General features: G+C 40.2%; 1 protein-coding gene across 1 annotated transcript; it reads right to left on the minus strand.

Annotated features, from left to right (window-relative positions):
- Positions 1-1,223: 1,223 nt before the first annotated feature.
- KLKB1 (kallikrein B1) lies at positions 1,224-21,821 on the minus strand. The gene is made up of 15 exons (XM_044938292.1): positions 21,724-21,821; positions 21,065-21,123; positions 18,935-19,097; positions 17,080-17,186; positions 16,284-16,443; positions 14,668-14,777; positions 8,969-9,128; positions 7,813-7,922; positions 7,507-7,675; positions 7,300-7,412; positions 6,960-7,125; positions 5,063-5,238; positions 4,071-4,166; positions 2,177-2,316; positions 1,224-1,679 (listed from the first exon to the last, which is right to left on the minus strand). The coding sequence occupies exons 2-15, from the start codon at positions 21,120-21,122 to the stop codon at positions 1,497-1,499; spliced, it is 1,911 nt and encodes a 636-aa protein (XP_044794227.1). The 5' UTR covers position 21,123; positions 21,724-21,821; the 3' UTR covers positions 1,224-1,496.
- Positions 21,822-23,299: the final 1,478 nt, after the last annotated feature.

Below are 23,299 nucleotides of genomic sequence, written 5' to 3' on the forward strand. Positions count from 1 at the left end.
TAAATATAAAACAATACCCACAGTATCTGTGTTGCACACTAAAGTAAAAGTTGAAGTTGTGGGGTTTTGTTTTTTTTTTAAATCATTTCAGGGAATCCAGCCGGATATTACAAAATCTGGGGAATTTATTTGTGGAGTAAGCCCTTAACTCTTCAGTTTCTTACTGTGTGGTTTATGAATGACTCAGACCTTGTGGTTTTCTTTCAGTCAGTCCCCTCCATCTTTAGTCCTGTCTACCTCTCATTGTGTCTGTGAATATAGAAGGAAAAACTCAACCTCTTTTAGGAACTTTGCTTTTCTATTTTTCTAATTCATTTACCCAGTATTTTGTGAATGGTCAAATTCTGTGTCAATGTCAAGTCAGTTCAGTGGGATGGAATATAACTACCTGATATCAGTTGTGGTGGTTGGTCACGGACAAGTTTGGAATTTGTATTACATAAGACTTGATATCATTCATTCCAGGACTGCTTCCTACCACACGAATTTACTTATTACTGCTTTTGGGTTACTACTGCAGAACCCAGGATCAACTGTGTGTGCTAAGTCAATCATGTCCAATTCTTTGCAACCCCATGGACTGTAGCCTGCCAGGCTCCTCTGTCCATGGGATTCTCCAGGCAAGAATACTGGGGTGGGTTTCCAAGCCCTCCTCCAGGGGATCTTCCCAACCCATGGATCAAACCTGTGTCTCCTATGTCTCCTGCATTGGCAGGCACATTCTTCACCACTAGCGCCACCTGGGAAGCCCACTGAACCCCCAGCAAATCAGACCCCTGTCTTCCACGAAGGCTACGTGAGGATCTTATGGCAGAAGTTGCACCCAGACAGTTGCAGCCCCACAGGTCTCCCCTGCACGGCCAGTCTGGAGCCCTGTGGCAACACCCAGGGAACCAAGGTAAGAAGCTGACATGGAAAGCTGCGCTGCTAATCTTCCAGGTTCAGATAACCCATCTCTTCCTTGCAAAAGTGCACATTTCACAGGTTTCTTCCATTCCACTTGGCAGAACAAAATCCAAGATCACTGGCTCTTCACCCCAAGTGAGGCAGGCAGTAGTAGGTATGAATGACTGTGCAGGTGAGGCTGAGAGAAGAATTTATCATCCCTGGGATAGACTGAGTTCCGGAGGCAGTGGTAAGGTTAGAATGATCCCAGGCAATGTGCTACAACCTGGAGTCACTTGTCTTCTGTTCTGTTTCACTATCAGAATAAAACACGTTAATCACACTTTTTGCCCATTTTTATTTTATAACAAACAATTGTAGAGATACTCAGTTGTTTTTCTCTCCCATTACGGTATTATTACTGAATGCTGAAAGCGTTATGCATTGTTCCTTTTATGACAGGGACAAGAGGTAGACACCACTCCTCTTGTCCTCTGTGGGGTTTTTGCAGATGAGAAACCCCAAGGTTCAGCACGTGAATTGGACGCAGGTTGTTAATCGAATACTCCAAGGGGGGCTCTTCCCCGTGTCTATGAAGCTTCTCAAGCTGGCTACTTCCTCAAAGGCTGACCATGGCTGTCCTGGGTTTTCTCTAAAATCCAGTCCACGTACTCAGCAACTTTGGTGTAGACTCCTGGTTGTTCCCTGCGGGCACAGCCTTCACCCCAACTAGTGATGCCCACCAAATGCCATGTTTCTTCATGTTGACAAACCAAGGGACCGCCTGAATCACCCTGTGTCACAGTAAAAGGAAAAAGCAAAATGAGAGAAGGTTATGATGGATGTGCCTTTAAAATTCTGTAGTCATACCACACACACCATGGAAACAATTTCTCGTAGCTCTTCAGATATTTCATGTGTCTCATGAGCTGTTGGACATAGTAAAAGTGACCTAATTCAACAGTATATAGTTGGCGTTTTCTGCTCATTCCAACACAGAAAATTTGGCATCATCACATCCCAAGGTGAGATAAACTTAAAGTGCTTGTATTTTAGCACAATGATTTCTCTGCACAATTGTCTTCCCTTAAAGATGGCATACTCCTGCTGTGAGATAGATATAAAAATTATAGGTGTATATTCAATTTTTAAAAGATTTTATATGAAATTATCAGGTTATTTGGTTCCAAGTCATTTAGAAAGCTATAGAGAACTGCTCTTGGAAAAACATATCTTGAAATGATTTTTCTCAAGTGGCCTGTTGTGTGTTTTTCATACTCTAATGAATTACCTTGCAAGCATCTTTTCCTCCTTCTTTATAGCCAGCACAGATCATCTGTTTGGTTATTTTATAATCTCTGTAACTTTTCTGGCATTCTTCATTTGATATCAAAGGAATATTTGCCTTCTGTAGGGTATTTTGGATTTTACCTGTGAGGCAACATCAGAAGAAGGCAATAAAATAAATATAGAAGTAAGACTACAGTCTTAAATGAGAATGCTGACGTTTCCGTGAAGGTCATTTCTTCATATAAAAATTTTTGTATGTCTGTATCTGTAATAGGGGCTTCATAGGTAGTGCTAGTGGTGAAGAACCTGACTGCCAATGTAGCAGACAAAAGAGATGCAGGTTCAATCTCTGGGTCAGGAAGATCCCCTGGAGGAGGACATTGCAACCCACTCCAGTATTCTTGCCTGGAGAATCCCACGGACGAGGAGCCTGGCAGGCTACAGTCCATGGGGTCGCAAAGAGTCAGACTCTACTGAAGTGACTTAGCACACATGCATCTGTAATAGATGATGAATGCTAACCAAATTTATAATAGTGATCATTTCACAACATATGTAAGCCAAACATTATTCTGTTTAGCATAGACTTATGCACTCGTGTATGTCAATTACATCTCAGTAAAACTGGAAAAACTATACATATGTGTGCTCAGTCGCTCAGTCGAGTCCTACTCTTTGCGACCCCATGGACTGTAGCCCACCAGGCTCCTCTGTCCGTGGGATTTTCCGGGCAAGAATTCTGGAGTGGGTTGCCATGTCCTCCTCCAGGGGATGTTGCCGACCCAGAGATACAACTCTAGTCTCTTAACGTCTCCTGCCTGGGCAGGCAGGTTCTTTGCCCCTAACGCCACCTGGGAAGCCCCTCAACATATATAGTAGGTCCTTATTGGTTATCTACATATACACACTACTATATATAAAATAGATAACCAATAAGGACCTACTATATGGTATGGGCAATGCTACTCAGTACTCTGCAATGACCTGTATGGGCAAAGAATCTAAGAAAGAGTGGATATATGTATAACTGATTCACTTTGCTGTACAACAGCAAGTCACACAACATTGTAAATCAACTCTACTGCAATTTTAAACAGTTTTAAAAAATCTATAGTTCTCAATTTGGCAGGAATGAACTATACAATTTATAATAAAGTTGATTTACATTAATTGTTAAGAAATAAGGGCTTCCCTGGTGGCTCAGATGGTAAAAAGTCCACCTGCAGTGCAGGAGACCCAGGTCTGATCCCTGGGTCAGGAAGATCCCCAGGAGGAGAACATGGCAATCAAGTCTAGTATTCTTGCCTGGAGAATCCCATGGACAGAGAGGAGCCTGGCAGGCTACAGTCCAAGGGGTCTCAAAGAGTCTGACACGACTGAGCTATTAACACTGTCATTTTCAAAGTATTCTGATAAGTTGCAGTTTCATTGGTTTTCATTGTAATCCTGTGTGTTTTATTTATGGGTGTAAAAGCATCATTAGAGAAGAGGTTCGCAGGCTTTACCAGGTTGCAGGAAGGATGTGTTTTAAAAAAAGATTTAAAAGCCTTCCAGAAAGAGAGATGACATGTCTGCCTGTACTCCTGGTTATTAATCCAAGGGATAACAGTGGCCTTGGGAGATGGGAACTCTATTAATTCTGAGGACAGGATGAGCTTGGGGAAGTTGTTAGTCCTGTATAGGACCAATCCTTTAGGAGAAGTCAAACAAAGATGCTTAAGAGATTACCCTATGAATTTTTCCAGGACCAAGCAAAACTGTCTTCTCAAGAATTACTGAATACATATCTGGGAATGAATAGTTAGAAAAAAAAATCACAAATCTGGATATAACTTTAGAGGCCAATTAAACAAATCTACTCCATGTGTTTTAACATATAAAATGCCATGTGGTACCTTTTTCCTCTGTGAAGCCCCATCCAGTTATCCAACAGTCAGTGTAAACTGGTTTTGTATCATCTTTGGAAGGTAGGCATATTGCTTTTTGCAAATCTGAAAGGTAATTTTTACATTAGAGTTTGGCTAGATTTAGTTATGGACATTGACTTTAAAAATACATACTCTTTCTGCCCCTATATTCTCTTTCTCTAGAGTAGCACCAAGTAGAATACACCTTTTACTTTCCACTCAGTTTCTAAGGTCAGTGACTCAAGAATATGTCTCACCAATCACAGTCATTTTGGGTGTTAAATTTTAAAACTCCGAACCCAAATTTACTGTCAAGAGCCTTTACAAGTTCTTGTGTATGATTCCCTCAATAGTAATAGCAGAGGGGTCTACACTGTTTTAAGCATGATTTTTAGGCACTTTAACTTACTAACTGATTTTAATAACAATCCCATGGTGGGGTAACTGGAGGCAAGGACATCCTGCCTGAGGACACAGAATCTTTAGCAGACCCAGCAGGCATTCAGCAACTGTGGAGATTTTTGTACCTCCAAATGCACCCCGTCCAACCACAAAGCTACTGTCTCCCAGAACTGCCTTGTCCAGCAGTCTCTTCCCTACTCAGGTTTCACCTGGAAATTAATATTTGAATATGCTTGCCCTCAGATACTCCTAATATGCCTATGCTCAAGGCAATGCTAATTCTGCTACTCTTGTCAAAGGAAGTCATGCTCCCTTCCATGTCTGTTATTATTTCAATAGTATAATATGCAGCTGTATTCCTTCCTGAAAGAACTAAGTAACACATCTTGGCCCTGAAGTAGAAGACATTTTATGTCAAGTCTCAAATTATTTTTCCTGGCAATACTCATTTTTCCTGCAACTTCACTAACCAGAAAATAAAGACAGTCTCCTTAGATTCTGACCCCTCCTTGAAACTGATGTGAAAATTTAAACCAACACAGTTCAGCTATACATGTCTCCTTAAATATGCTACGTACCAGTAAAATTCAAAGGAGCCTCAAGTTTTATTAAGGCAATGTCATGACTGCCTTCTGAGATTTTATAATTTGGGTGGACAATAATCTCTTTGATTTGTGAGAAAGACGTCTCTGTCGTTATCTCTGACAGATTTAAAATGCCACCATAAATGCGCCAAATATTTGACAAAAGAAGCCTAGGAGGGAAAAATAAGAACTGATTTGAAACCAGAAAGACTGGCCTTTGATATTGTTCTTTTCTCCTTTCACTTTACCTTTCAAAAGAGAACTGGGAAGAAAATACTACATATAACGTATGTTTACATACCTAATTTCTCCTCCTTGCAATTTAGCACCAACAGCAGCAGTGCTGAACTCTGAAGATTTAGTTAAAAATATTGGAAAGTGTATAATTATGTCATGTTTTCTGTAAGTGAATATACAAGAATGTTGCTGTCCCTTTCTGAGAGAAACTGTGTTCAGGAGATGTCTCGCAGTTTATCATGGAAAATCATTCACCAAGTTGAAAGCAATCACTTCCATGAAATTCAGAGCTGGCAAGAAAGAATGACTGTACACAAGTCTCCCTGTAACCAGATAGGGTAGGGGGTCCTCAGAGAAAGAGATCCAGTCATGGTTTTCTTGATATAAAAGAAACCATTTTTACCTTAAGCCGTTTTGTGATTTAAGCAGGGCCACAATGCTAGTCCTCGAATGTGCTCAGTTGCTTCAATTGTGTTGGACTTTTTGCAACCCCATGGACTATAGCCCACTAGTCCATAGGGTTTTCCTGGCAAGAATACTGGAGTGGGTTGCCGTGACCTCCTCCAGGGGATTCTCCCCATCCAGGGTTCAAACCTATGTCTTTTGCATTGCAGGTAGGTTATGACTAAACCACAAGAAAGCTCTGTCCTTGAATAGGTCTCAGTAATTAATGATCTTAAAGGGAATAAAAGAATGCAGAGACAAAGGACTATTACAGGTAAGAGAAGTAGCAATAGCAAAGATTATGGGTCAGCTGTAAAGACTCCTAGTTGTCTTTCAACGGCAAAGATTAGCCAGAAGCACTCAACCACCAGATCAACTGGAACCTAAGGCATGATGATGGTGACATTTTCTGACCCATGTCATGACTTCAATCAACTAAGGCCTGGACTCAGGCCAAGGCCCTTCAAGAATATGCATGTACCCTTAGCTTAAAACTTCTCCAGTTCTGCTGTTTGGGGACACAACTGCTTTGGGAAAGATCCTCAGTGTTCTCCTTACTCACTGCAATAATAAATCCTTCCTTCTCCCAATTTTTGGCTTGGTTGTGTCTTTTGACTTGACATCCAACCAAGAGGAAAACCCAGTTTTTATGTAACACCTCTAATAGGACAAAGGAGAGGAACCTCAACACTATGTAAATTATATCTATATTTTGGGAAGTGTGAACATTTAAATTAACTCTTTAAATATGGATATATGCAAAATAAGTCTAAAATTACTATTTAGAGTAAAGTTATAGGATAAATAAGTTCTGGGGATATAACAGATAGCATGGTGACTGCAGTTAACAATGGCGTGCATGGGTGCTCAGTCATGTCCCACTCTCTGACCCTATGGAGCCCACCAGGATCCTCTGTCCATGGAATTTTCCAGCCACAAATACTGGAACAGGTTGCCATTTACTCCTCCAGGGAGTCTTTCCAACCCAGGGATCGAACCTTCCCTGGAGGCAGGCGGATTCTTTATCCCTGAGTTACCTGGGAAAGTTGCTGAGAGAGAAAATCTTCCAAGTTCTTACCATCAAAAGCTATTGTAACTTTGTGGAGGGATGGATATTAATAAACTGACATGATGATGGAGAAATTGATTATAGAGTCTTCAAAATGAAGAGGCAAGATACAACTCCAGATAAGATGCAGCCAAACCTTACCCATCGAAGCAATGGGCAGCAGTTAAGACCCACTGGCGTCCAATGATTGACCCTCCGCACAGGTGGCTCTGAGCTCTCTGCTTCACTTGCAGGCTGACCTGCCAGGGCCACTCTCCCCAAGAAGCATTTGTTCCTCCAACAATGCGTGTCCTTTTTGTTGTACAGACTAAAAAGAGAGCATTGAAGTTAATGGTTGGGATCAGAGGGTGAATCACAGTCCCCTTCAATTAAGGAAAACAAGACACATAGTTCCATTATAGAAGATTAAAAAAAGCTATCTAAACAACTCACACATCCCTCTACAGGGATCCCTTTTATGAAAAAAGTGAGATTTACTCACCACGGCTGTCCCCACGTTTACACAACCTCAAGGAATAACCAGAGCTTGCTTGCATCCCATAAGTAATGTTAGTTGGGGAGCCATCCAAAGATAAGCGTAAGGAACATTTACACCTAGACAAGATGATCAGCATGAGATTAAACCTCAGAGGATGAAAGCCCAGGAAATTATCTGCCAACTGTTTTTGAAAAATAAGCATTCACTAACTTCTCTCCTCTACAGTCTTCTGGGAATAAAGAATAAGTAAAAAACTGACAGCGAATCATCTTTGTACAGGTCTCTTGGCAATCATCCACTCCTTTCACGAAGGTCACATGCAGCTCTTCTCCTTCAAAAGCAACTTGCGGGTAAATTTTGGAGTGGCAGGGCTCTGTGCCTATGTCAAATGTAAAAACAATAGAAAATGCAAATGATAAGCCACACATACACAAGTTTCTGGAACACTGAGGCTTGTTAGAAGATCATAGAATGTATCACATTTTGTGTAATATTTTTTTTATCAAATCGCATTACCAGGCAGAGTTTGTTTGCAGGTTAGAAGGCTGTATCCAGAGATGGCATTTTCCTGAGGACTAGGGGAACTTGGGCTCCCACTTTGGGAAGTCTTAAGGAAACAAACATTTCTATTGTCAAAAAAAAGCAAGAGAAAGAAAGAAAACCCCATTAAAGGCAAATACAAGAACACCTCATATCAAAAAAACACCCCCTGCAAGTTTTATTCTTCTGAGAAATTCCCTCCAAAGAACATCAGACTACAGGACTCTAATGAATTACAGAGATTAAATGTAAATCAAGCCACATCTCCCTCTGAAGAAAACTTATAGGCACAAATAGCCCGAAAAGAAAAGAAAGGTAAAGTTCTACCTTCTAATTAAAAAAAAAGAAGAAGAAATAACAGATTCTGGGGATTTATGGTGCTGATGCTATTATAACTTGATACCCTTCTCTTAGCTCCATCTTGTGTGTAAAGAAAAGGACAGGTTATCTATGGGTCAAGAGATGGAATCGGAACCTTGATCAGGATAAACAGGGCTCTAGTTTCTGAAACACTGGGGTCAGAACAAAGGAGCTTAAAGGATATGCTCCCAGTGAGTGGTTTACTTCAAGCTAGTACAAAACATTAAGATTAGTAGGAAAGGTATCCATGGCTATTATTTCATTGATTGGATGGTCTGTTTAAGTAAGAGAAGATGGATAGGAAAGTCTGCTAATCTCTTAACTAATCTGCACCTGGCAGAAGAGCACCTATTTAAACTATGAGTTCAAGTGTGTTTTTTTTTTAATTAAAAAAATTTATTTTATATTGGAGTATAGCCAATTAACAATGTTGTGATAGATTCAGGTGGATAGCAAAGGGACTCCACCATACATACACATATATGCTTCTTCCCCGAACTCCCCTGCCAACCAGGCTGCCATATAGCGTTGAGCAGAGTTCCCTGTGCCATACAGTCCTTGTTGGTTATCCACTTTAAATATAGCAGTGTGTACATGTCCACCCCAAAGTCCCGAACTATCCCTCTCCCCCGCCACTTTCCCCTCTGGTCACCATAAGTTCATTCTATGAGTTCAAGTGTTTTGAGGGAAATGAACAAAACTTGGGAAAAACTCAAAGTATAAAATGAAAATGATGCCAAGACGGTAGTGAGCATGACACACGCCTACTGACCTCTGAGAGTCTGTCTTCCATGCATTTGTATAGAATGTGAAGAAAAGACAGCTGGGGTGATAGGTGCAGATGGTTCGACACACAAAAGCATCTGGTGCGATAATTCTGGCAACATCCACATCTGAAAACGCACGATGTTGGAAAATGTCCACGCGGCAGCCTGTGAACCCACAGGGGAAGATGTACATGTCACGATGCTACATATGCTTGTACTTCGTCATCATAACTAAGGAAACTATGACTGTTGTTTGTTCATAGAACTACACATCCTTAGTGAAAAAAATGTCTGTTGAAAAATCCCCAAGCTTGTTGTTTGCCATTTGGGAGAAGAAAAAACTGGTCTCAATCTGATAAAAGACAGATACCTATGTCAGAGAAATAAAATGTCTTAACCTGTGTTCTATCCTACTTGGTCTGAAATACCTAAGCTACTCAGCTTTTGTTTATATTTTCTTTATGTTACCCTGACCCTGAAATTCAGGCCTTAGGCATGTGAGCTTTTGTGTTATGTTTTCCTGAATATTTTGAAAAATATTTGAATAAAGACATCAACAAAAACCTGAATTTCTAACAAAAATGCCATGTACCCATTAGAACAAGAGGAAATCCACTTTCATTTTCCATAACATAATTATATCTCAATTATACTTTTACTTATGTTCTTATTATTTACTCAATTTGATAACACATAAAGTGTTTCATTTCCTGGGTCAGGAAAAGCCACTGGAGAAAGGATAGGCTACCCACTCCAGTATTCTTGGGTTTCCCTTGTGGCTCAGCTGGTAAAGAATCTGCCTGCAATGTGGGAGACCTGGGTTTGAACCCTGGGTTGGGAAGATCCCCTGGAGAAGGGAAAGGCTACTCACTCTGGTATTCTGGCCTAGAGAATTCCATGGACTGTATAGCCCACGGGGTCACAAAGAGTCAGACACGACTGAGCAACTATCACTTTAAAAGTCTATTAGGGCCTCTCAGGTGGTTAAGCAGTAAAGAATCTGCCTGCAATGCAGGAGACACAGCAAGAGCCACAGGTTTGATCCCTGAGTCAGGAAGATCCCCTGGAGGAGGAAATGGCAACCCACTCCAGTAGTCTTGCCTGGGAAATCACATGGACAGAGGAGCCTGGCAGGCTACAGTCCTGGGGTCACAGAGTTAGACATTTGGAAAGAAAGTTACGACAAACCTAGACAACCTGTTAAAAAGCAAAGGCATCAGTTTGCCAGCAAAGGTCTGTATAGTCAAAGCTATGGTTTTTCCATTAGTCATGTACGGATGTGAGAGGTGGGCCAAAAAGAAGGCTGAGTGCTGAAAAATTGATGCTTTTGAACTGTGGTGCTGGAGCAGACTCTTGGGAGTCCCTTTGATTGCAAGGAGATTAAAGGAAATCAACTCTGAATATTCATTAGAAGAACTGATGCTGAAACTGAAACTCCAATACTTTGGCCACTTGATACAAAGAGCTGACTTGTTGGAAAAGGCCCTGATGCTAAGAAAGTTTGAAAGCAAAAGGAGAGGAGGGTGGTAGAGGATGAGATGATTGTATAGCATCATCAACTCAATGGACATTAATTTCAGCAAACTCCAGGAGACAGTGAAAGACAAGGAAGCCTGGTGTGCTGCAGTCCATGGGATTGCAAAGAATTGGACATGATTTATCCACCGAACAACAAAAACAAATTCTATTAAAATTATGTAAGCTTAAAGAATAATGGTAGCAATTATGAGAAAGACATAAAGAATTCAAATTTAAATGAACATAGTTAGATCAAGAGAGTGTGCCTGCCACACATAATATCTTCAGATGGGAAGTTTAGGAAATTAGACCTCAACTACTTAAATCTTTTTTTAAAAAAATCAGACTTTAAGCTGGAAGAGAATTTATGGGATTCCATGTCTACCTTCAACTACATCCTCTCAAGTAGTTCAACCTTTTTTTCAGACATTTATAATGATAAGGAGCTGACTACCTCATGACGAGGTTCACTTCTGGACCACTCTAGGAGTCAGAATTTTTTTCGTATTTTCATCATAGCAGTATCTATTTTATGAAACCAGACAGATTAGTCCAATCCTTTTCCCAATGACCATTCTTCAAAAACAAAAATTTCAAACAGTCATCCTGACTTTTTAGGGTTAAATATCTAATCTGTTTCTTTAATGGTATCTTATTTTCCTATGTTTCGAGATATCTCAGGATCTTGGTTACTGTCTTTTGACACGTCTGTTGCTCCAAACAAAATACGGAACCATTGCTGAATATAAAGTGCAGGCACAGTCTGACCCGTCCAGATGACAAAAGGATAGGGCCTAAGTATGTTCCAAAGACCATGTAGTTTTTTAAAGATAGTTTCATTTTCATTTGTTTTGTTTGTCAAAAGCGCTACAAGATGTCAGTAGGAACGACGGAGTAAAGACCTTCCAAACCCTTTCCTCCATTAAAAAAAAAAAAAGAAGAAAGAAACAAGAGCACTGGCCAGAATGTCAAAATTAATGTAGTTTCAGAACTCTAGAAGTGAACCAAAGGCTTATAATAGCCCAGGGAGTTTTTATCCAAGAACAACAGCCAAATCTCAGCAAGAGCCCTGAGTTCTATGAGGTTTTTAACTTGCCCTCTCATCCCCTCTCCACAGCTCCATGGAAGCCTTGAAAATACCCACAATCGTGGGGAAAACCAGCAGCCTAATGGGCCTCAGGAAGGGGCAGAACGGAATTGGAGCTACTCCCAAGCCCTGTCCCCAGATAACTGTCATCATTTGACTGGAGGTTCTCAGGAAAACCCTATTCCCAAGGACTGAGTTTCTTTAACCTGATTCAGAACCTCCTCAGTGTCAACAGCCTTTTCCTTGAAAGTATTTGTCAAAAAAAAAAAAGATTGTGATTATTATACATCATTGTAGCTGCCTAAGTCAGTAGTAATAGCAGGGGCATACCACAAGCCAATGAGAATCTTAGAAGGAAAACCCAGTTTGAAAATCTCTGAGATACTCCTGGGAATCTGGAAAGCCATATACTTGTATAGAGCGGACTGTGTGCCTGACAGAGGCTCTGCACATTTCCCGTGCTGGGAAAGCCCCGAGCCCTCACCGAGGACTGACTTTGACCTCTGTGAACTCAGTGTCAGCAGAAAGTGGAGGCCAGGGCAAAGTTGTAAAGGGCAGGCCAGGGCAGGGCAGTGAAACGCATGCCCTAAGTCTCACAAAAAGCCCCTTGTCCAAGGCTGGCAAACTCACTACTTCTAGGCACCCAAAGAAACTTCTGTCCTGTCATTAGAAAACTGTAGGGGAAGCTGAGCACAGACATCCGTGGTCATGTCACAACAGGGGCTAGCAATTGTGTACAATTAGCTCAGGAAAGTCCCCAAACAAACAGCAACAGCAACACAAAATATTAACAACAACAACAAACTCTGGGGAAGGAGGGCGTTTGATGTCCTGAGTTTGTCACATGCTTGTATTTAATAAGTCTGATTTTTTTTTTTTTTACAAAAAAATCATGAGACATGTCAAGAAACAAGGAAATATGGCCCATACACAGAAGTAAAGGTATAAACCATCACTAAGGAAGCAAGAACATTGGATTTAGTATACCAAGATTTTACATCAGCTATTTTAAATATGTTCAAAGAACTAAAGGAAACCATGTCCAAAGAACTGGAGAGGGAACTTCCTTCTTGGTCCAATGGTTAAGATTTCACCTTCCGATGCAGAGGATGTGGGTTTGATTCCTGGTAGGTGAGCTAAGACCCCACATGCCTCATGGCCAAAAAAAAAGAAAAAGCCCCCAAAACTTAAAACAGAAGCAATATTGTAACAAATTCAATAAAGACTCTAAAAATGGTCCACACATTAAAAAAAAAAAACAACAGAAAAAAAATCTTAAAGGACTGAAGAGAAGTATGAAAACAATGTTTCACCAGACAATATCAATAGCCAGAAATTAAATTACAGAAAAGAACCAAATCTGACTATTAAAAAATAAAATAATACTTAACTTGAAGCAATAAATCTGGAGCACACCATGGAAGAAGTGTGCTGGGGGAGGCTGGGAACCAAAGGGAAAAAAGAGGCATTGTTGCCAACTCCCTAGTCTTCTAAGGCAGGAGCCTAGCCCAGCTCCCCATTCAGGGCTTGGCACAGAGTCAGCACGTAACTGTATAGAAGTGGCTATTGATAATTTGGTTTCGATAACGTGTTATCATTGACATGCTGATATGCTAAATAAGACAGACTATCTTAGCAAGTTTTCTGGCTCTTTCAATTAAAATTACCCCTATGTCTGAAACATAGGGTTTCATTGATTTATTATGCCAGAGTCCCTTCGCTAGATAATAGACACCACCAAGAAATGACCATATAGTTTTCTCTACAATGTCACTGTACTAGTTTCCTAGGGCTGCTTAAAAAATTATCCCAAACTTAGTGGCTTAAAACAACACATTTATTATCTCACGGTTCTGAAGATCAGAAGTCGAGAAGTCTGAAATGGATCTTTGTCCTTAGTTCTTTCATGATAGGGATAACGTGTAGTGCTTAGTCATCAGTCGTGTCTAACTATTTGTAACCCCATGGACTGTAGCTCGCCTGGCTCCTCTGTCCATGGGACTTTTCCAGCAAAGATACTGGAGTGGGTTGCCATTTCCTTCCCTAGAAACGGGTCTTACTGGGCTTTAAATCAAGATGCCGGCATGGCTTTGTTCCTTTGGGAATTTCTGTAGAACTTTTTTCCTTACCTTTTTCAGATTCTAGAGGCCACCTGCATTCCTTGACTTAGGGACCCTTCCTCCAGTTCAAAGCCAGAAGTGTACCCTCTTCTGATCTCTCTGTCTGACTCTCTGATCCTTCTGCTTTCTCTTTCTTTTATCAGGACCCTTGTGACTACATTGGGTCTATCCACATAATCCAGAATAATCTCAAAGTTTTTTTTAACATAATCACATACTTAATCAAGGCTTTTTTGCCCTGTAAGGTAACATATTTACAGATTCCAGAGATTAGGATGTGGATGTTTTGGGGAGGCTCTTTTTCTGCCTAGTACAATCACACAGTGAAGTGTGGGGGGGGGGGGCGCGTGTGCACGCGCGCGCACACTCAGTCATGTCTGATTCTTTGCGACCCCATGGGCTGTAGCCTGTATGGGATTTTCCAGGCAAGAATACTGAAGTGAGTTGCCATTTCCTCCTCCGGGGATCTTTCCGACCCAGGGATTGAGCCTGTGTCTCCTGCATCTCCTGCATTGCAAGCAGATTCTTTACCATCTGAACTACAAAGGAAACCCTTAATTCTCTATGGTGCAAATCAAAGGAAGGACTATATAAATATCTGCCCTCACTGACTTTCTGGTTGGTTACCTTCCTTGTGGTACAGTGTTTCACTGACTGATGTGAAGACTGCTCAAATGTGCATTATTCTACAAAGCCAAGGCTCTTAGCATAATGACTAGTATTCCCCTGTGTGTTGTTCAGTCACTAAGTTGTCTCTGACTCTTTTGCAACCCCATGGACTGTAGTCCACCAGGCTCCTCAGTCCGTGGAATTCTCCAGGCAAAAATACTGGCGTGAGTTGCATTCCCTTCTCCAGGGGATCTTCACGACCCAGGGATCGAGCCTGTGTCTCATGCATCTCCTGTATTGCAGGCAGATTCTTTACCACTGAGCCACTGGGGAAGAAGCCCACACAGTGAAGTAGGAGCCATACAATTACCAATTTTCGAGTTTCCACAGGCCTTCAGTGAGAATCCAGACTCCACATCACTCAGCACCTTTATACGCGTAGGTGTCCCCTGTGGGCTGCGTTTTAATAGGCAGGAGTTCCTGAATGTGAAAAACAGAGGTTACTTTGCTTCCTAAACTTCAAGGTGCCTGCAGAAGTCCATTCCCTGTTGAAAATGATCCATGGTCAGTAGAAAATAAACAAAGCAATCAGAACAGTGACCTCAGTGATGAGCGAGTTAGAAATTGTGTTATTCATCAAACAGACATGTCCCCCTCTATAGAGGGAGGGTTAGGGTGAGGGTGCAGTAGGAACTATTCTTCTACAGGACATTATTCTACTGACATCTCACTCTACAAGCACAGGGTTTTTGCGGACCAAATGGAAATTTTTCTCTTTAGGAAAAATGATGCCAAAATTGAATAAAATAATAAGACTGTTGTTCAGTGTCTAAGTCATGTCCAACTCTTCGACCCCATGAACTGCAGCATGCCAGGCTTCTCTGTCCATCACTATCTCTCTGAGTTTGCTCAGACTCATGTCCATTGAGTCAGTGATATCATCCAACCATCTTATCCTCTGTTGCCCCCTTCTCCTCTTGCCCTCACTTTCTCCCAGCATCAGGGGCTTTTCCAGTGAGTCAGCTCTTTAAATCAGATGGCCAAAATATTGGAGCTTTGGCTTCAGCATCAGTCCTTCCAATGAATATTCAGGGTTGATTTCCTCTAGGATTGAATGGTTTGATCTCCTTGCAGTCCACGTGACTCTCAAGAGTCTTCTCCAGCACCTCAGTTCAAAAGTGTCAATTCTTTGGTGCTCAGCCTTCTTTATGGTCCAACTCCCACATCCATACATTACTACTGCAAAAACCATAGGTTTGACTATATGGACCTTTGTCATCAAAGTGATGTCTGCTTTTTAAAACACTGTGTAGGTTTGACATAGCTATTCTTCCAAGAATCAAGTGTCTTTTAATTTCATGACTGTAGTCACTGTCCACATTGATTTTGGAGACCAAGAAAGTGAAATCTGACACTGTTTCCACATTTTCCCCATCTATTTGCCATGAAGTGATAGGACCAGATACCATGATCTGTTTTTTGAATGTTGAGTTTTAACCCAGCTTTTTCACTCTTCTCTTTCACCTTCATCAAGAGGCTGTTTAGTTCCTCTTTACTTTCTGCCATTAAAGTGGTATCATCTGCATATCTGAAGTTGTTGCTATTTCTGCTGGCAATCTTAATTCCAGCTTGTGATTCATCCAGCCTGGCATTTTGCCTGATGTACTCTGCATATAAGTTAAACAAGCAGGGTGACAGTATACAGCCTTGATGTACTCCTTTTCCTATTTGGAACCAGTCTGTTGTTCCATGTCCAGTTCTAACTGTTGCTTCTTGACCTGCATGCAGGTTTCTCAGGAGGTAGGTAAGATGGTCTGGTATTTCCATCTCTTTAAGAATACTCTTATTCTCTTTAAGACTAAGAAAACTGATTAGACCTAAAAACTCTCTCTGATTTTCAGTTGGGGAAAAAAAATGGTTATGAAGAAAAAAAGGTTATGCTTCTGAAAACACCATCAGAAAGAACAGACACTGAATGTTACTCACCGGTACTCTGCACTGAAGAAGGTTTTCGTGGCATATGTGAAGAACTGGCAGTGAATGTTGTTGGTGCACCTTTCTTGGCATTCTTCGGCACTTCTCACCTTAGATACATTGAAATTGACTCCTCTCATATCGATTCCTTTATAAATGCTTCGGTGGCAAGCTGTCCAAATAAAACACACAGAACAAATTCAATCAGTTTCCCTTCTGGAAGTAAATCATCAATTTGGGCTAGGTAGCTTTTTTTTAAATTTTCTAGTGGACTATAGTTGATTTCAAATGTGTTGGTTTCAGGAACAGCAAAATGATTCAGTTATACATATACGTATATCCATTCTCTTTCAGATTCTTTTCCCATATAGCTTATTATAGAGTACTGAGCAGAGTTCCCTGTGGTATACAGTAGGTCCTTGTTGGTTATCTATTTAAATATAGCAGTATGTACATGTCCATCCCAAATTCCCAATCTATCCCTCCCCCCACCCTTCTCCGTTAGTAACCATTAAGTTTGTTCTCTGTTGGTCTGTTTCTGTTTGGGAAACAAGGGGAGAGTATTATTTGGTTGTGTATTTACTTTCTGTACATCTGACACCAAAGTGCCAGCCTCATAAATGATAGAGGCTCCTCAAGTGTGAGATGACTGCTGAAGATAAGAGCGTGCATCCAGAATACAACCCCATCTCTGTTATCTTTCTAAGTGCTCCGTTCCAAAAGCACGTGGTGGTACAGAGTTTGAGCAGAAGCTGTTCTAAGGTAGACCCACTGTCCATTCAAACTGAGCTCAGAAATCACATCTTACCACTAATTTGATGACCACATCGCTTTAAAGAATGTCCCGAAATTACACCTGTCCGTGACACTCTCGGCAGGGTTCCTGTAACACTGTCCTTCAAGAAGCAACCAAACCTGTTTTTTAAAAGTAGTTTAATAAGAAATAGAATGATAAACACACATTGAGGAAATGTCTAGCATTTCTATGCACTTACAAATACAGCCAGAAATAAGGAAAATACTACAGCATGCCTGACACCTGCTGGGAAAAAAAACATTCTTAGAGGCAATTCCTTAATACCTAACAATCTTTGTAATACCTACCTTTAGCATTGTTTTCCTTTATATTCACATTTCAAATAGAGAAAGTCAATCATATAAAAGAGGGAATGATTCTTCCTGTGTTCCCAAACTTTGTGGGAATTATGTTCCCACCCGGTGATTGTTGTTATAAATATTTTCATTTAAGAAATTAAATCAGTCATGAGAGTTGCATCTATATTTGGTATTCATCCTGACTACTAACTCCTTACAGTCCACACCTACTAAAAAACTTCATTCTGTCTTTAATGTCAACTTTTATGTAATTTCCTTATTTAAAAGGATTCTAGAACCCAATTCAACTTTTTAAATGAAAAGTTGCCACCTCTAACATACAGTCTAGGTTTGCTATACAAGTTTTCCCTTGTAGAGGGCTTCCCTGGTGGCTCAGATGGTAAAGAATCTGCTTGCAATGCAGGAGACCTGGGTTTGGTCTCTAGGTTGGGAAAAATTACCTGGAGAAAGGAATGGCTACCCACTCCAGTATCCTTGTCTGGGATAATTCCATGCACAGAGGAGCCTGGTAGGCTACAGTCCATGGGGTCACAAAGAGTCGGACATGATCACATGGCTAACCTTTTCATTTTCATTTTCCTTGTAGAATCATGGAATGACAGTCTAACTCCTAGTTTTTAATTCAAATAGAATAAAGATAAAGGAAAAGAATTATGGATATGGAAATGGGAACAAGGAAGAAACATTCATTCTGGATATTGATCAAAAGTAAAGAAAATTCTAATAAAACTGTGGTGGTACTTGAGCAACTTTATGACTGAATAAGACTTTTCATTACCAACTACTTTTCAAATGCTCTTACTTTTTCAAATTACCAGTTAACAATATATGTTCATGTCCACACATGCGTGCACACACACACACACATGCATGCGTGCACATGTAGGCATACACATGCCATGAATACTATAGGTGCCCAAACTGGCTCATTATAGGCATCATTCAGACCTACCTTCTCCCAAGGTTACAAGATGGATTTTAATTATTTTCTCAACAAAATGCTTGCCTTCTATAGTATCTTCTTAAGAACTATGCTATCCGTAAGTGTGATCATGCATCAGACAGCAAGTACCTTTCTTGTTCAGGTGAAATATTCACCTATTATTAGACCCTTTCTGGAGAAGGCAATCACACTCCAGTACTCTTGCCTGGAAAATCCCATGGATGGAGGAGCCTGGTGGGCTGCAGCCCATGGGGTCGCTAAGAGTCAGACACAACTGAAGCAACTTAGCAGCAGCAGCATTAGACCCTTTCTTGAGATAATCTCTTAACTCAGTGATTTTCAAGTGTTTTCCTTGAGGTCTTGGATAGGAAAAGACTACTTTCTATGGCTCTAAGCCATTGTTTAAAATGCAGATCTCCAGGCCCAAGAGACTTAGGTTTGATAGGTCTGGGCTTGAGCCTAAGAATCTGCTTAGATAAGGGCTCCTCAGGGTGATTCCAATGAAGCTGGCCATTTAGAAACATAATCTTGCTATATGGTGCACACAACTGATTCCATTTTGAAAAATGACTGGCTTCCCCAATAAAGAAATATCAACATTTACCTTTTGTCTGCATCACTGGTTGAATTTTCAGGAAGAAAGCTAAAGAGCAAGCACCTAGGGTGGAAGGTGCACATCAGCTGACAGTATTGGGCATCTGGGGTGTACATGGCTGATACATCCCCACCTCTGAAGAATGTGTTGCGATATAGTTGAGTCAAGCATCCTGTGACAGAATCATTGAAAAAAGACACATTAATGTGGAAGAAATAATAATTTTAAAAGAAATGTATCTGCGTTCTAAACCTTCCTAATTGGTCCATGGAATACCCAGAGATCTTATGACATGACTAAATGCAGAAGCAAGATGAAATATACCTGCTGTACAATATGTGGGATCTTAGTTCCCTGACCAGGGCTCAAACCCATGTCTGTAGTGGAAGCACAGAGTCCTAACCACTGGACAGCCAAGGAATTCCTGAAATAGTGATATATTAGGGCTTGATGCATGATGTTAAAATTAATTTTTGGGTACCTATGCATAAAAATACTTGGTTGATTTTCATTTATCATGCTCAACCATAATAATTTGTACATAAATTATTTTCCCTCAAATGCAACCTTAGCTTGGTTTCTCCGTATCTTCTAACATGGGAACAACTTTTCTGGAAGATAATTTGATGATATATATCATAAAACCTTCAAAACTATGCACACCTTTACTATATCTGGTGTTTTAATTTCCAAAGTTTTTTCTACAGAAATAAACATGTATATAAGAATGTGCATACAAAAATATCATGAATAGAGAAGAATGCTGCTGCTGCTGCTAAGTCGCTTCAGTTGTGTCTGACTCTGTGCAACCCCATAGACGGCAGCCCACCAGACTCCCCCGTCCCTGGGATTCTCCAGGCAAGAACACTGGAGTGGGTTGCCATTTCCTTCTCCAATGCATGAAAGTGAAAAGTGAAAGTGAAGTCGCTCAGTCGTGCCTGACTCTTCACGACCCCATGGACTGCAGCCTACCAGGCTCCTCCATCCATGGGATTTTCCAGGCAAGAGTACTGGAGTGGGTTGCCATTGCCTTCTCTGATAGAGAAGAATATTAAGCTCCAAAAACATGATATATATTTATCTGTTTGAAAGATCACTATAAATGGGAAACGTAAGTTACAAAAAAGTATCTAATAACAGAGTGTATAAAGACACATGCAGAAAAATATCTGAAAAAGATATTTTTAACAAAGCCCATCTCTGTATTATAAGACTACAGATGACAGGTATTTTCTCATTTTCCGCTAATTTGCACCTCTAATTTCCCTAGCATGATCATAATTATTTTCAAAAATAATAAAATTGAAGTCACCGTGGTTCACAGCATCTCTGGCTTCTACTCTTCAGCATTCAGTGTATTTGTATGTGGTAATGATTATGGCTCAGAAGAGCAATTTGGAATGAGGGGACAGATGGAGGGGAGTTTGGTTTAGGGGAAAAAAGCTTCTTCCTTAAGAATTTATTTTTTGCCAAATGTAACCCTTACCCTAGACACCTAGAAGTGTTTGTCTTAGCCATAAACATCATTGTGATGTGGTCTTCTTAAGTCAACAAAGACTCAGAAACCACCCATAATGGTGGCATTGCAAAAACTCCATTCTACAATAATTAATGAAAAACAGTGTCTAAAATCATTCCTATTCTGTGAAATTTTAATGGATAGAAAGAGAAATAAGATCAAAACCTGATGGTGAAACTCAAACTATTCAAATAGATGACTTCCTAAATTAAATATAAATTAGGTACTTCCTTTTCTGAAATGATTCTCCAGAAGTCTAAAAGAGTAAAAATATGTACTGAGTACATATTATGGTACTCGGGTTGGACCCAGCTGCTATAAAATACCTAGCACTCTTCTGAATATTCAGATAAAGTTGATTTTTTAATGTTGATAATAAAAATAGAGGGCTACCTGTTTTAAGATATGCTTTGTGGAGAGTCTTTTCCAAACAGAAGTTTCTGTCAACACCTGCCAAGACATTCTCATTTCTGGGCCCCTCCTTCTGGTGTATCTAGGATGATATATCTGCAAAGTGGTAGTTGGTGCTGAACCTTAAAAGGATATGTATCCTGAGGGTCGGATGTCTTGCTTGATTACTCTCCCCCTCACCCTTTGCATCTTAGAGATAATCCACTCACCACAGGAAACTGTAGCAAACAAGCAAACGAAGTAAGCTGCTTGCCTGAGTGCAGTCATCCTAAAAGAGAAAGCAACAGGCACAGAACTCTACTGTTTATAGATCATATTTAACATGAATCTTAATATAAGGTAATACAGATTTTCTTGTAAATGTCTGGATAGCAAATCTAAGCACACAATTATCAGTATAGAAAGCAATGGTTTTCTGAACATTTTACGCTCAAGGACTTGGCATGAGATACAAATTGAGACCTCTAGATTACTCTTGTGTTTATTGTCCATTTGGCACCTATGTTCTTAGCAATTATGCGAAGGGAATTGGTAGACAGAAATTAAACATTTGTGAAACCTCTTGATTTGAGCAAAAGGAAAATTATTGTAAACCATGGTAATGGTATCTGTCCAAAATCCCTAAGGAAAGATATTCCAAATATTCAAGCCCATTTTAAACTTTTTAATCAATGTTCTCTTTGATTGAAAAGTATCTTGCACTTATGTTTCCACATATAAGAGCATCAGTTCCTTCTACATTCTCTAAATATACAGGAAATTAGAATGTCAACTAATAGTTGCTTTATAAAGTAAAAACAATGCTTAATGGAAAAAAAAAAAAAAAAACAACTATTTGGAAGCAATCAGAATAATAGAAATCCTCTACCTGAAAGCACAATTGCTTCCGTGGTTCTGGAGCTGAGAGTGTCTCGTGCCATTGAAAAATGGCCGGTCTTCAAGCTTTCCCGATAGGGCTCTGCACGCAGTATTTGCTTGGCTCCGATATTGACTTTGGTGTTCTGCCAAGAGTTTCAACTTTTTGTCCTGTCAACATATTCTATGAACATCCCATTTCTGTGTTCAACTATTTAATACATTAACTATTTCATAATAGGACCACATAATTCATGTACACGTTTCCATTTTAAAAATGTCCCCAAAATTCCTAGTTATTTGGGGCTCATAATGTATCTAACTAGACATTTCCAGTGTAATGACCTGGATACATATGAATAAGGGGGTGGAAAGGGATCCATCCTCCTGGAAGTCATAATGAGCCTTTTAGCAAATGGTATCCATGCCTTCCTTTGTGAAGGAATCCTGTAACAGTGAGGTTTGTAGGATGGAATGGAATTGACCAATGTTTAGGACTTCTTCCCATCCAGTTCAGGAAATAGAACGTAGCAGGGTTTGACAATTTGTTCACAGGCCAAATCTGGTCCAGTGCCTGTTTTTATAAATGAAGTTTTATTGGAACACTCATGCTCATCCACTCCTGTATTATCCATGTTGCTTTTACCCTATAGGGTTAAGTTGTTGTGACAGAGACAGTATAGCCTGCAAAGCTGAAAAGATTTACCATCTGCCTCTTTTCAGATAAAGTTAGCACTCCTAGCCTAGAATGTAGACTTCTTTTTCAGGACACCTAGACCAAATGGCAACCCACTCCAGTGTTCTTGCCTGGAGAATCCCAGGGATGGGGGAGCCTGGTGGGCTGCCGTCTATGGGGTCGCACAGAGTCGGACACGACTGAAGCGACTTAGCAGCCCCAGCAGCAGACCGGACAGAAACATGCTGGTTTTCCTAGGAGCCTATTCTTGTTCAGGGAATTTTATTTTAAAGAAAAAAATCTCCCTATATACTGAAATATATCTCCTTGCCACTCTATCCATCATTCTAGATTGACCTATTAAATCTATACAAAATGATTTACTCTCTTTCCTGTACTTTTAGAAATATGTAAAGACTACAATCCCTTGCCCACTAAATCTCCTTTGTTTTCTAACTGTTCTTCAAAGATGCAGTACATCTTTCTGACTAATAAATTAGATTTTTAGGGAGTTCTTAAATAAATATTTAATGCATGTTACTGCAGTGCAGAACTGTGTTTATTAAGAATGTAGGAAAATGTTGCCAGTAAAACATTTTTTTCTGGCTGTAATGAAGTAGCATATTTCAAATATTCAGACTGCATATTTAAATATCCATTTAAATTCAGGGTATCAACTGACATACCAGCAAACAACAAAAGGGAATCCTCTGACTTGTGCAATATTAAAGAATCTAAATTGGTGATTTCCTTTGCTACTGGCCTCATCAGGAAAAATAAGATGCCTGGAAAAAACTGCCCTGTCTCCAGATCACAGCAGAAACCCTCAGAGGTTGTTTCCCTAAATGGTGCGAGTACCAGTTTAAATCTATTTAAATATTCTCCTGTGTTTCTTCTGAATTTTTCTCATAGT

The sequence above is a fragment of the Bubalus bubalis genome, chromosome 1 (assembly GCF_019923935.1).
Source record: "Bubalus bubalis isolate 160015118507 breed Murrah chromosome 1, NDDB_SH_1, whole genome shotgun sequence".
Classification (NCBI taxonomy): domain Eukaryota; kingdom Metazoa; phylum Chordata; class Mammalia; order Artiodactyla; family Bovidae; genus Bubalus; species Bubalus bubalis.

Bases quoted from the DNA above. Each gene is read 5' to 3' on its own strand.
- KLKB1 (XM_044938292.1), bottom strand. From the start codon at position 21,122: ATGACTGCACTCAGGCAAGCAGCTTACTTCGTTTGCTTGTTTGCTACA. The intron at 19,098-21,064 runs GTGAGTGGATTA...ATTCTGTCACAG, and splicing joins GTTTGCTACAGTTTCCTGTG to GATGCTTGACTCAACTATAT. The intron at 4,167-5,062 runs GTACGTAGCATA...ATTACCTTTCAG, and splicing joins GGCTCCTTTGAATTTTACTG to ATTTGCAAAAAGCAATATGC.